The sequence below is a fragment of the Salvelinus alpinus genome, chromosome 35, assembly GCF_045679555.1.
Source record: "Salvelinus alpinus chromosome 35, SLU_Salpinus.1, whole genome shotgun sequence".
Taxonomy (NCBI): Eukaryota; Metazoa; Chordata; class Actinopteri; order Salmoniformes; family Salmonidae; genus Salvelinus; species Salvelinus alpinus.
The window spans coordinates 4,200,236-4,215,526 of record NC_092120.1 but is presented as its reverse complement, the minus strand read 5'-3'; the positions used below and the strand labels follow the sequence as shown (position 1 = coordinate 4,215,526).

The following is a 15,291-nucleotide window of genomic DNA, read 5'->3' as shown; positions in this document are numbered from 1 at the left end:
CACGAAACATCTCCATGCACATTTTAAGTACACAAATCACATATTCACCCGATTAAGTGATACTTCTCCAAATAAGTAGAAGACTCAGAGGGTGTAATCATTGCAGAACAAACAGAGTGTTAAAGAAAGAAGGCAGCATTGAGAACTAAGTCCCTCAGGGCAGAATCACTGCCAGCTACTGTGTTCAGCTTCCTATTTACCAACAGCTTTCATTCTCATTGAATTCTGTCATGAAAAAAGAAACACTGCAAATGAAAATGTGATTTTCCAATGATACAGTGATTCTCTTGAAAAATGTGACAATCAATAGAATCTATATCTATTGTTGCAGCCAACATACTGTACCTACGCAAACTATTACTCAGAATACCTAGAATGATAATAACAGCGATTTAATTTAGTCCTATTTTAGATGATATAACTAACAACCATGAAGTTTTGCCATAAATCCTCTTAGTACAGTATATCAGATCAGTGAGTACATTTGCATGAAAGAACTGCAGCATATGAGTGAAGAGATTTCTCTAATCTCTTGTTGAATATTTAATCAACACAATCAAACATTCTTTTCATGGTGTGTGTGTGTGTGTGTGTGTGTGTGTGTGTGTGTGTGTGTGTGTGTGTGTGTGTGTGTGTGTGTGTGTGTGTGTGTGTGTGTGTGTGTGTGTGTGTGTGTGTGTGTGTGTGTGTGTGTGTGTGTGTGTGTGTGTGTGTGTGTGTGTGTGTGTGTGTGTGTGTGTGTGTAGTCTATACATGTATGTGTCTGTGTGAGGAAGTGAATGTAGTGTGAAGTAGAGAAAGCATAGCAAGTTTCTATTTTGCAGTGTGGAGTACCAGGTTAGACGTTCACCACACATTCACGGCTTGCTCTGGGCCAGGGATGGCCCACAATTTCAGAAAAACCTTGATGAGAAAATGAGTGCTGAGAATGCAGTTTAGTTTCCATGTTTTCATTCCCAAAGTTCCTAGCTGTTGTTCATAGTTTCATCTGAAATATCATCATTATTTTTCCAATAGTTGATAAAAAGCTTTGAATAAAACCACTGGGAAAAATAAAACATCCCTTTGAGAGAGAATCGCTATGACGCACGTCCAAATATGTTGATTCGAGGAAAAAATGTATAAACAACTTGAACGAGTCTCCTCAGTTTTCTACTTTGCTGAAATAAAAGTCCAGACTGCGTCTGTAAGCCAACTTAAAATGTTTTAGGTACTGTATGTATCTACATCCTGGTCATATGATCATTCTGCCCAGACAGGCAGTTCTACAGATGAGGTGGTTGCTACATCCTGGTCTTATGATCATTCTGCCCAGACAGGCAGTTCTACAGATGAGGTGGTTGCTACATCCTGGTCTTATGATCATTCTGCCCAGACAGGCAGTTCTACAGATGAGGTGGTTGCTACATCCTGGTCTTATGATCATTCTGCCCAGACAGGCAGTTCTACAGATGAGGTGGTTGCTACATCCTGGTCTTATGATCATTCTGCCCAGACAGGCAGTTCTACAGATGAGGTGGTTGCTACATCCTGGTCTTATGATCATTCTGCCCAGAAAGGCAGTTCTACAGATGTATGATCTTCATTTTAATACCCTGTTGCAGGAGAATTGTTGCAGGAAATGTACAACTTGTAATGTATTTGAGGTTTAAAAAGGCTTCTGAAGTTTGTAATTTCCATTTTGAAATTTCAGACTTGATTTTCCTTTACGAAAAACGTATCAACCCCTACAAAAATGTCCATGAATTATAATCCACATGATAATTCACATTTCCTGTTGCTGCAGGAGTATTGTCCTGCTGTAGCAAACTGGCTCAAATTAAGATCCTACATCTGCATCAAACCATTCAAATGGGTTTTGCGAGCTACATTTCTGCAAACTCCTCCTTGAAGGATTCATCTACATCCTAATATTTCCAATCCAATTTAACCGGAGCAGTCTGAGTGGTCTGAGCACTAGTTTACCTCTGCTTTCCAAGACTCTGTGCTGAAGGCTTGAGGGGTTCAATCAATGGTGCTTTGATCTCGACTGGAACTATAATTATTTAACATTGTTACAAGGATTTCTCTAATCCATCCTAGCATTAAATCCCTTTTACACCCTCATCTTCTGCAGCCCTAATCTGCATCTGTGCACTGAGTTTGTCTCTTTCTCTCATTCCAGCACCCCTTCCTCCCTCCTTCCTTACCACATCCTCAATTAATGGACTTCAGAGTCAGAATTTAAAATGCACTGTTGCCGTGCAGAACTTGTCAGGTGCCAGAAGAACTCTGTGTGTGTGTGTTCGGGATGGAGTCTTCTAGAGATGTGATGACAAGGGTCTGTATAGGAAGTGTGCTGCCCAAGCCTGCAGACTGGGGTCGTCTCACAGTTACCTCATAGTGTGCTATAATGATGTAGCCACAAAGGTGTACGGGGGAATTCATAGCTTTTTTTAATATCCCATTTGGACAACAAACCTACTAAACTGCATCTGCTGTATTATACTGTGTCGGCAAAAAAGTTTGTCCTGACGCATTCAGGTTATTATCGTCTGGAGAATACCGATGTAGGATCTTAATTTGATGCACAGCAGGAAATGCAAACCTGTAGTATATTCGAGGCTTCTAAAGGTTGTAATTTCCACTTTAAAATGTCAGACTTGATATGGCCTAACAGTAAAGTGTATCAACCCATACAAAAATGTCCATTAATTATAATCCACATAATAATTCACATTTCATGTTACTGCAGGAATATTTTCCTGCTGTAACAAACTGGCTCAAATTAAGATCCTACATCTGTAAACCTTAATCTGTTTATTTTGGTGGTCATTCTGACTCTCAACAAAGAGGGCCAGCGCTCCCCCTGTCCGTTCCTCCGTCCTCAAATATTTGTGACTCTGTGTTTCACAATGATATAAATAGCAGCACAGCGATGGCAAACATTTGTCGAGGCACCTGCCACGGTATCGTGGCCATCTGCTCTACAAATTCTCCTCGCGTGACATATGTGCATAAAACCTGAAATGTTATTGTTTTCATGTGGACCAGTAGGCGGGAACATCGCCATCGGCACACACTCAAAGGTGGGCCGGAGTAAAAACTGTGAGATTACTGTAGTCTTCATCTGAGGACAGACATGTTTTGTCGTGGAGCTTTTGATGACTTGATGAAGGGGGTGTAGGCCGGCGGAAGATGAAGGGGGTGGGTGGATAGGGGAGGGGTCTGTTCCTGTCTGACCGTCAGACATCGTCTCGAAAGGGCCACTCCTTCAGCTGACCCCAACCTGTCCGACCGTGGCTCATGCCCAGCTGGCACAGAGAGAAGGGTAGGTGGACAGGGCTGTGCCCGTTCAGGACCAGTCAAGCAGAAAGAATGATGGGCAAGGTGATCATCACTTCTGCTCACTTGTTTGTGTTTAGTGCTCTCCTCCCTTCTCCTTCCCTGCCCCTGTTTCCTTCACAAACCGTCTCACCCAGCTGCTGGTGCAATCTTGGACGCATTATCTTCAAGTAAGACTGTTTGTCAGATGTATCTTACTTAGTACAAATAGAGGCAGCGTGTTGTTTAGTTTATTTGAACAGTAAAATGACATGGTATCATGCTAACACCGAGATGGAAGATTACATTATGTTTACAGATATACATCAGTGTCTGTTTAATCAGCCATGTAAGCCTAAGCTAACAACTGCATCCTACAAACGTAGGGAGAACGTTTTACTCTGTACAGTATCGAGACAAAACCACACAAGAAGCAACGAGAGAGAGCCTCCTCTGAAGCTAACTGAGTTTCCATGTCTTTTCACGGGGGTGTGGCTCATAAGAGCAGACCAGTAGATTAGAATGTGCAGAAGTTCATTAGAAGCTAACGCTAGCTAAAACCCACCACTCTCATTTAGCCTTGAGGAGCAGCGACAGATCTGTATCGGAGACAAACTAGTCCATGGAAATGAGTGAAGAATAGCAGTACTTCACAGTCAGGTTTATCTCCCGTTATAGTACATGGATTTCAAATATCCATGACGCTAAATGAACATGAAACAGCAGATCTCTGTGCTGATTGCTTCAGGGAGGACATGGTTATATTGAGAACTCCCTGTGTGTTCTCTGTTCTATGAGAGACGGCAGAACACCCATCAGATTAATGAGTCACATGGTTCTACTGTCATACTATACAGGAAGGAACACTGGAAAACTAGTAGTTCCAATGGCTGTGGGTTAGCATGGAGCTGGAAACACCAATGTTGTGGGTTCGATTCCTACATGGGCCACATAAACATGTGTCACTGTCCGTGTCAACTGTTCTGTAAGTAACTTTGGATAAAAGAGTCTTCTAAATGACTATATTACAACACTTGATATGTGTTCATCCTTACACGGTACATAAAGATGAAAAGATCAATTAGAGAATGTACTCAGTTAGCTGCTTTTGTCATTCTATCGACAGAGGAAAATGTCCAGGGGTGGTTGAATAGGAACACCAAAGACAGGTGAGGACGTAACAGCCATTATACATCCTATTCAGATACACACATTGAGTGATTAAAAATGATCCGATGCTGATCTTTATCGCACCTGCTTAAACTTAAGCCAAGAAATAACAAAGAGAGTTTGAATGCTACCACTATCTGAACATTTACAAAGAGATTACAGCGTAGACAGTCTCAAACTAAATACATTTGCTTTTAATCGCTTTGAACAGGAAGCCATGTAATTTCAAAATGTTCGTATCTGATTGTCTGATTTCCCTCTTTATTCAAATTATAACATGCCCATCTGACTTTTTCAACACAATGGGAAAAATTAAAAAGGGAAATGACCTTTCATGGCAGGCGTGATGGGATAGTGAATGGCATTATTATGCTCAAAGATTCATTTCTTGCCCACTGCCCACAAAGACAACAGAAGGAGTGCCAGCCACATCCGGCTCTGAAACTATGGCTCTCTCATGGACTAGTAGAACATAAAGGATCTTAAGAAATACTAATGAGACTACCTGGAACTGAGAGGGAGGGCACCTTATCCTAACAAAATGATATTCATTATGTAGATTGTGTAGTAATGATGATATACTAATATATATGAGTATGGGTCCTTGGGGTTTTCACCAGGTAGATCGATACATGCCTGTATGTAGGAGTGGTCAGTGAGACAATAGTGCTATCTCATCTGACGTCATGTTTCTGGAGTTAGAGTTTGAAAGAAACTCTAAGTATGAGGCAGACAATCCAGGATCATGTTCATTAGGGCACACTGTATCAAAATGTTTGGCAACGGTAAACTGACATCTCTATTAGTATTGGACAAGTTCAGTCAGGTAGTTCAGTTAGGTAGGACCTTACTCAGTTTCAAATGTTTTCTCCCTATTGAACACCCCCAACCCCCAGTCAGTCCAGCAGTCAGTGTTCTGTTATTCTCAATATTCTGACGGCTAAGGACAGAGAGAGAGAGAGTGCAAGAGATAGAGAGAGAAAGAGAGATGTCCAGAGAGCGAGAGAGAATAGAGACAGAGAGAGATCGGTGTATAATTACAGCCAGTCAGAGCTCCCATCCCATCCTATCTCCCTTTCAAAGACAGCAGTATTTTTAAGCTCAGCGTTTTCCCCCGGCCCAAAGGGCCTTCTCTTCGTCATGTGATCCCTGCTGTCTTTTTGTCATGGTGGCCCCCATAGTTGAGCGCTGACCCCCTCAGCCCCGTCTCCTGACTGATCACAGTGATGTTTTATTACTGTCGGCCCAGCCTCTCTAATCTTTAACCAGCAACGCTCATTTCCTTCCTCAGATTTAAATGCAAATGTAAAATGTAATGATAAATGCATTATCTGATAGGGGCCGATAACACTGATTCACTGTCAGTATAAAATACACACCGCAGGGGGCTTCAGCACCAGCACAACTTGTCCAAATCCCACTTTTATAAACGTATGTACCTGCTGCAATAAATTCTTAAGGTCATATGCATTAGAAGGGAATCATATTTTGTGTGTTCAGCAATGTGGATGTAATGCCCTCAACAGTAATTGCTGTGTTGCTATCTTGTTCGATGTATTATCCATCACTTTGATGAAGTGACTTTTAAGACGAACAAAAAAACAAGATACAACCATTTTTCTAAACCCCTGTGAGGAACAGCAAGGGGAATCTGCATGGTAAAATGAGATGTTCAAAGAGAAAATTTGTAAGTCGCTCTGGATAAGAGCGTCTGCTAAATGACTTAAATGTAAATGTAAATGTAAAATAAATATAGTACATTTTTGTATTCTAAGCTTTCTTTCGGGGTTTCATTCTATGTTCAAGCACATATAACATAAGATTAAGAGCAAAGCAATTTCATCCACCCATTCAACACTGGTAAGTTAACTTACTATTCAATGGTGATAATATGCTCATTTAGCTCACCACATCACTTTTCCCAGTTTTTCATCTATTGTTGTTAGGAACCACATTTTATCCCAACTTTAGAGACTTTTGCGGCTTATATCTCATGTGCTCTTTCCCTCTCTGGTAGGTGCATTCCATTCCCAGCGTGCAAAATATGTCATTAGAAAAGTCACTTCCGGGTTGAAATATGGCTTTCTGGTTGAGGGATGTCAGATAACTGCCGGACAACCAGATGACAACCACCAGAGAGAGAAATGACGTAAACTTACTTGGTCCATCCCAATCCTCTGGTCCTATAACTGGGTGTCTGGTCTTCTCACTCTGCCCATCCATGTCTGACTCCCCTGCTTCTCCACTGCCATCTTCTTCACCTGTAGACAGACGGGGAGATGGGACAGTGGCATGTTGAGTGACATCACTCACAGTTAAATCATATTGTTGCCAGACTACGTTTGATCGAGGAGCACCCATATAATACAGTTGAAACAACTGTTATCAGTGCTTTCAGAAAGTATTCATACCCGTGGACTTATTCCACATTTTGTTGTGTTGCAGCCTGAAGTCAAAATGTATTAAATATATTTTTTCTCTCACCCATCCACACACAATACCCTATATGTATTAATAATGAAATAGAGCAATATCTACTTTACATAAGTATTCACACCCCAAAGTCAATACATGTTAGAATCCCCTTTGGCAGCCATTTCAGCTGTGAGTCTTTCTGGGTAGGTCTCTAAGAGCTTTGCACACCTGGATTGTATGATATTTGCTCATTATTCTTTAAACATTTCTTCAAGCTCTGTCAAGTTGTTTGTTCATCATTGCTAGACAGCCATTGTTGCCAAAGATTTTCAAGCCAGTTTTAGTCAAAACCATAACTACTACAAGCCATTCACTGTCTTCTTGGTAAGCAACTCCAGTGTAGATTTGGTCTTGTGTTTTAGGTGATTGTCCTGCTGAAAGATGAATTTCTCTCCCAGTGTCTGTTGGAAAGCAGACTGAACCAGGTTTTCCTCTAGGATTTTGCCTGGGCTTAGCTTTATTCCATATATTTTTATCCTAAAAATCTCCCTGGCCTTTGTAGATGACTAGTGCTGAACGATTAGTTCTTTTTGAGGTCGATTCGGTTTCGGTTCGATTATTCAAAAACAATCACGATTTTCGATTAAGTTTTCAATAAAAATGTTTAACATTAAATGCACTATGCATTATGGAGGTTGAATGCGGTAACAACACAGAATAAAACTATTAATACGAGTCGTATGATGATAGTGACTGCCCATTACTGCTTCAGTTATTAAAATTACTTTACTTGAATAAAATATTTGAGTTGTGTATATTACATTTGATTTATTTGATGACTATATTATTTCATTCCAAGTCATCATCTCTATAGAGCTGCTGCCTATGCTGTCTGACAAAATCACTATTTTAGTAGTTCTTCAAAGTAAATAAAGCATACTTTTATGACTGCTGAATACCAACTATCAATCACTTAGATCATGTATTTTCAGGTAAAAATACCTCGCAAAGCAACTGCTCTCTATGTATCCCACCTGATCGAGCATTCTTCTGTCTCTTATATAGCAGGTGTAGAAGAAACAGACCGGACACGTAGGAGCGCAATGGATTATGGTAATTGTGGTTAATTATCAAGTTATCTGTGCTAAACTATGTAGAACATTGGCCTGTTGGAAACTACAACTCCCTACTACATCGCACAGTTCGGGCATGATCTGATTTATCTCTAGAGAAACTGCAGCACAATGTGTGCATTGAGCTCACAGAAAAAAACTGAATGAAATGGAACTCAAATAATTGAACCAATGTCCATAAATTAGTTGTTTAAAAACCAAAAATGAACCAACATTTCGATTAATTGCTCAGTGCTACCGATGACAAGCATACCCATAACATGATGCAGCCACCACCATGCTTGAAAATATGAAGAGTGGTACTCAGTGATGTGTTGTGTTGGATTTTCCAAAACATTCCACTTTGTATTCGGGACATAAAGTTCATTTCTTTGCCAATTTTTTTGCAGTTTTACTTTAGGATGCATGTTTTGGAATATTTATTTTTTCTGTACAGGCTTCCTTCTTTTCACGCTGTTATTTACGTTGGCATTGTGAAGTAACTACAATGTTGTTGATCCATCCTCCCTATCACAGCCTTTAATCTGTTTTAATGTCACCATTGGCCTCATGGTGAAATCCCTGTGCGGTTTCCTTCCTCTCCGGCAACTGAGTTAGGAAGGATGTCACTATCTTTGTAGTAACTGGGTGTATTGAGAAACCATCCAAAGTGTCATTAATAACTTCACCATGCTCAAAGGGATGCTTTTTTTTATTTTACCTATCTACCAATATGTGCCCTTCTTTGCGAGGCATTGGAAAACCTCTCTGGTCTTTGTGGTTGAATCTGTGGTTGAAATTCACTGCTCAACTGAGGGACCTTACAGATAATTGTATATGTGGGGTACAGAGATGAGGTAGTCATTCAAAACTCATGTTAAACACTATTATTGCACACAGAGTGAGTCCATGCAACTTATTACGTGACTTGTTAAGCACATTTTTACTCATTAACTTATTTAGGCTTGCCATAACAAAGGGGTTGAATACTTATTGATTCAACATTTCAGCTTTAATTTTTTATTAATTTGGGGTATTGTGTGTAGGCCAGTGACACAAACTCTCAATTTAATAAATATTACATCCAGGCTGTAATACAACAAAATGTGGAAAAAGTCAAGGGGTGTGATTTTTTTGTTTGAAGATACTGTAACTAATGTTAAAGGTCTATGGCTCAAAACAATAAATAAATGGTTATGTTAGCTATATATACCATTTTCTTAACATTAAGCAATGTCACCCCTGCAGTTTTGAATACATTGTTTTATTGTTACTATGTAATAGTCCAGTACAGTGCATTGAATTGCAAGAAGTATCAAGTGTGTGTAACTGTGGGACCAGAGGCTGTGCAGCTGTAACACTGTTATCTAGCGGAGTTCCCATGAGTTACCATACAGGAGGAAGCCCATGTGTAGCAGGAAGGAAGGAGGAGCAAGAACTTTGGGAGAGCAAGAAAAAGAGAGGGAGAGAGAGAGGAAGGTGGCTATTTATTACTGTTTGATCTATTGTGGAGGAGGGAGAATGTGTGTTCTAGGATGCAGAACAGCAGATTTACAGTCTCAGGGCTGAGGCTCAGAAAGAGAGAGAGAGAGAGCTAGACGGGGAGAGAGACAGAGAGAGAGAACAAACACCATTGTAAATACAACCCATATTTGTGCTTATTTATTTTAACTTGTGTGCTTTAACCATTTGTACATTGTTACAACACTGTATATATATAATATGACATTTGTAATGTCTTTTTTGTTTTGAAACTTCTGTATGTGTAATGTTTACTGTTAATTTGTATTGTTTATTTCACTTTTGTATATTATCTACCTCACTTGCTTTGGCAATGTTAACACATGTTTCCCATGCCAATAAAGCCCCTTGAATTGAATTGAATTGAATTGACAGAGAGAGAGAGAGGGGGAGAGAGGGAGAGGGAGGGGGGGGGGGAGAAAGGGAGAGGACATACGCAGGGATATTTTGCTATCTATCTCTAACCTGGGAAGTAAAGTGCTTAAATGCCTTGTTGAACATACAGCACTACACAGCCACAGCAACCACTGTGATGGGAATGCTACTTACCACGTTCGTAGATTTTCCTTGAAAACCTCTTCTGTTTTGCATGTCCAAGTCCACTATATAGACCCAGACAATTAAGTTGTTCTATAACAAACCCCTTGTCCTGCTCTAAACCCAATACATGCAATGTGGCTAAAAACACTAGCACAGTGGGGGGAGACTGTTGGATAAGACTGTCTGCAAAATTATTAGAATGTAAAAATGTCTCCAGCCCTAACTACAGTCTCTGAGCTCTACTGCTGGTGGAGGCTTGTCCTTCGTGGAGGGGATACTTAGTTCTATCTGGTCACATCGTCTTTTCCGTTGCTTTGATGTGTTAAACCTACAGAGTACGTCCAAGGGCGTTGATGGGTTATTATTAGACTTCATTGAAGAAGGGAGCAGAGGGATGGATTTAGTCAGACCCTTCAGAAGTAAAGGTACTAGGATTACAACTACTACTGGCTCTGGCTAAAAGTAGTGTACTATATGGTAAATAGAGTGCCATATCGGACACGTCTATACAGTCCAGAATAAGGCCTTAACGTTGTGTCCATTCTGGGTTCATCTTCAGATCAACCAACACTCACTGCGCTTGTTTGGCATTCTACACACATGGCTCACTTCAAAGAAGGCAGCAAACACTGCCAAAAGGATAGCAGCTTCCTGCCTCTCTGTGAGAGAGAGAGAAAAACGTCAAGCGAAGGAAGTCTGCAGCACTGTCCTACTAACAGTAACATGAGGTCACAGTGACCCAGTTTAGCTTATGCAAGTGTCTGCTTGGGATGGCGAAATTCTCCCCCTTTCCTTCCTTGCCAGTAGGTATTATCAGTGAGCCCATTCTCTGAATCCGCCTCGCTATTTACTGTTGGGGGCCTGGAGTACAGTTAGCTGGAGACGCTCTTTAGCATACTGGGGATCACTAGGCGTTATGACGAGGATAACAAAGGGCGAATATCAACAGTTCCTTTCAGTGGAGCGAGTTTAAAGAAGCCGGGTGAGATAACATTAAAGGCAGTACCTTGATCTCAGGAGAACATGTTAAGCCCTGCAACGAAACGTATTGGAAGTGTTTAATTACAGCTCAGGAAATGAAGCTACAAGATGATTCCTTAATTAAGCAGTGATTACAGATTCTCTGCTGCCTTCTATCTAACCACCGTTTGCAATGCATTTTAAACACAATCGCTCAGGAAACCTCACAGAGATGAACAATGTCACAGGCAAGCACTGGGCTTGATGAAGTTTCCTCTCTAGCGAATGTCGCACAGGAAACCAGCGAGGAGGAACATGTTGTAGCAGTATGTAGGCTACAGTATGATAAAGATACAGGGATACATACAGCCTCTTCATGATTTCAATGTGCATGAGCTATCTCAAAACCGTTTTGCCATACAAATAGACTATTAAAGCATTCTGTTTCATTCAGAGGGGGCTGTGTTTGATATCACTTATTTATTGCGGTGTAATCAAAGGATAAAGGTGAAGTGAAGAGCATGGGGTAGGGTAGGGTAGGATGGGGTAGGGTTGGGTTGCATGGGGTAGGGTGGGGAAGCATGGGGTAAGGGTACGTTAGCATGTGGTAGGGTAGGGTAGTATGGGGTAGGGTAGTATGGGGTAGGGTAGCATGGGGTAGGGTAAAATGGGGTAGGATAGGATGGGGTGGGGTAGCATGGGGTAGGGTAGGGTAGTATGGGGTAGGGTAGGGTAGCATGGGTTAGGGTAGGGGAAGATGGGGTAGAGTAGAATGGGGTGCGGTAGGGTAGGATGAGGTAGGATGGGGTAGGGTAGAATGGGGTAGGGTAGGGTAGGATGGGGTAGGGTTGAATGGGGTGGGGTAGGATGGGGTAGGGTAGGGTAGTATGGGGTAGGGTAGAATGGGGTAGGGTAGCATGGGGTAGGGTAGGGTAGCATGGGGTAGGGTAGGGGAAGATGGGGTAGGGTAGAATGGGGTGTGGTAGAGTAGGATGGGGTAGGGTAGGATGGGATAGGGTGTGGTAGAATGGGGTAGGGTAGGGTAGGATGGGGTAGGGTAGAATGGGGTAGGGTAGGATGGGTGGGGTAGGATGGGGTAGGGTAGAATGGGGTAGGGTAGGGTTTCATGGGGTAGTGTGGGGTAGGGTAGGATGGGGTATGGCAGGGTAGCATGGGGTAGGGTGGGATGGGGTAGGGTAGCATGGGGTATAGTAGGGTAGAATGGGGTAGGGTAGCATGGGGTAGGGTAGGATTGGGCAGGGTAGGGGTTGATTGGGGTAGGGGAGCATGGGGTAGGATGGTAGGGTAGAATGGGGTAGGGTAGGGTGGGGTAGGGTAGAATGGGGTAGGGTAGGGTTGGGGTAGGGTAGGGTGGGATGGGGTAGGGTAGCATGGGGTAGGGTAGAATGGGGTAGGGTAGGGTAGGGTAGTATGGGGTAGGGTAGGGTAGAATGGGGTAGGGTAGGGTAGCATGGGGTAGGGTAGGATGGGGTAGGGGAGCTTGGGGTAGGGGAGCATGGGGTAGGGGGAGGGGAGCTTGGGGTAGGGGAGCTTGGGGTAGGGGATCTTGGGGTAGGGGTGCATGGGGTAGGGTGCAGAGCACATTGTATGTTAGGGCAGGTTTGGCGGGCATGTGTCAGTGAGCTGTTAGAATCAGGCCTCCCTATCGCGACTTCATCAAAGGACAGCCTCTCCAGCCAAATCACAGTCACACACAGTCGGGTGCCACACATCCAGGTCAATAAGCTTATAGGCGATTTACACAAACAACTCCTCCAGCAAGGTAGGAACAAAGTCATATTGGCTTTTTCTCTCCCTTTTAGCATTGTCTTTGCCAAGGAAGCCCTTGAAAATGTCAATCTGGTTCGCGTGCGACTTTAAGGAGCTCAGAGCCGTCTAATCTGACCAGCCAGCCAACAGACAGGTTGCTACTCCCTCTACACGGTCTTATTGTAGCATAGAGAATGATGATGTTGAAATGATGTCAGTAAAGCAAATGGTTACTGTATGTTTAAACTACCATAGGATGCGTTAGATTAAGGTTAGGATTTAGGGTTGGGTTTGACCATAGATCTACGTTAGTCTCAAGGTTGTCATGACAACCAAACTGCTATCAAGATCACATCGCTTTCTAATGAAGATAAACTAGCTAAATCTAGTCAAAGGCAAAAGACAGAAGGTCATTCATGTTTAAAGAAGGTTGTTGATACAGTAAATACCATGTCGTGATCAGCCATTCCAAAAAGACACTGTCTCCACCAAAGTCAAGCATAGCTGTAAGACTTCTATCTCTGCTCTCAGAAGAACCATCCCAGAGAATACATCATACATCTTCCAGAGATACGGGCCAAACACCCCACCAACACTATGCAGTCCCTCCAATGGAGGGAGGTTATTAGTGAATAAGCCTTGCCACTGTCTCTTTAACTGCCAATAAATTCCCATCATTACAGAATCTGGCAGTTTTCCTGGGCGTCTGCGCCGGGTTTTATCTCCCTCTCTCTCCAGTCTGGGAGCATGTAGATCTGGCCCCGTTAGATTGTCATACTTAACAAACATTCATGATTCATTTCCTCCACTGAGTCAAATGGGGCTAAAGGGATGTCTCGATTCATCTTATCGCGCCACAAATTAGCATTTCCCATATTCCTCAGCATCAACTGTGCATTAAAATGCCACAGTTACCATTCCAGATTCCGGGCAGCTGTGGCCCCCAAAAATTTGTTCTGTTGGTGGATCCTGATTATTTCTGAATGGCACAAAGAGTGGCACATGAATTCTGCCACTTTCTGTTTGTTGCTATATGTCTTTGACTGACTATGATTCAGATTAGCCATTGAAAGGTAAAATCGAGGGTCAATGTGATTTTGAATTTACCACAATGAGTATCCTAACAGATATTCAGGTCCCCTTCAACTGTGAGAAAGTAAACTGTGTATGACTGCATTGTGATGCCATAATTTGGGTCTATTACCGGTGATTGGAACAAAAATGCAATCGTCTCATTCTTCCAAATGCAATTACATTCATGTTATATGGTCACTGTATGCACTTTGCTATCATCAGAATCACATGTAATCAATAAAAATACATGTACATTAAAGCGGCTTTTCATCATCAGTAAATAGGTGAATCTCTCTCTCTCTCTCTCACACACACACACACACACACACACACACACACACACACACACACACACACACACACACACACACACACACACACACACACACACACACACACACACACACACACACACACACACACACACACACACACACACACACACACACACACACACACACACACAGAGCAGCTTGTGCCAACACCGTGTTAAACTTCACAGACATCCCCCATCCCCTTCCCACTCATATTTCCACAACAATAAAAAGGGGTACAAGAACAAGGTGAAATTTCACAATTTCAGTAAAAGAGATGCCACTCAGTAAATAAAATGGCATCTTTCTCACAATTATGGCTCTGGGAGTGACAACAGAGTATAAATCCTGCCTCTGGGTTCAGTTCACTAGCAGGTGGACCATGCACAGGAAGTTGTTTGAGGAGAGATTCTTTAAACTCCAAGGTTGTTTCTGCAGGGGTGTGGAAGGTGGGGGTGTGTGTGGTTTGTCCAGAGTGCTCATGGGTAGAACCCCTCTCTCTATCAGCATGTTGGTTCACATGCTCTCCTCTCACAGAGCTTCCCTGTTCTATTCTAGCTGGCTACTTCCTTTCGCATCAATGTATGTCGTTTCAGAGCCATTATGACGTGTGGTGTCACTGACAGACAAGAGCCTCTCTATCATTTCATGGTAGATGAGTAGGCATGGGTAGAACTGAAGAGTGACACTCTCCAAGTAGTTGAAGGTGTCCACAAAGTGGAACGCTTACACAGTTTGCAGAAACACAGATTACACACATGACATTCTGAATAAGAATGTGTATACGAGACAGGGATTCTGGGAAAGAATAGACTCATTCTTTGTTAAAACATTGGACGACGCGGGCCTCCCAAGTGGTGCAGTGGTCTAAGGCACTGCATCTCAGTGCTAGCTGTGCCACTAGAGATCCTGGTTCAACTCCAGGCTCTGCTGCAGCCGGCCGCGACCGGGAGACCCATGGGGCGGCGCACAATTGGCCCAGTGTCATCCGGATTAGGGAAAGGTTTGGCAGGCAGGGATGTCCTTGTCCCATCGCGCTCTAGAGACTCCTGTGACGGGCCGGGAACAGTACACGTTGACACGGTCGCCAGGTGTACGGTGTTTCCTCCGAC

At 42.7% G+C, this 15,291-nt stretch overlaps 1 protein-coding gene across 2 annotated transcripts in view; it reads right to left on the bottom strand.

Annotated features, from left to right (window-relative positions):
• The window catches only part of LOC139564307 (zinc finger protein ZFPM2-like), a 140,203-nt gene that overhangs the window by 82,079 nt on the left and 42,833 nt on the right, over positions 1 to 15,291 (bottom strand). For both annotated transcript variants that reach the window (XM_071383721.1, XM_071383722.1), the window contains exon 2: positions 6,633 to 6,734. In XM_071383721.1, the coding sequence (XP_071239822.1) occupies positions 6,633 to 6,734 (102 nt within the window). The remainder of the gene's footprint in view (positions 1 to 6,632; positions 6,735 to 15,291) is intronic.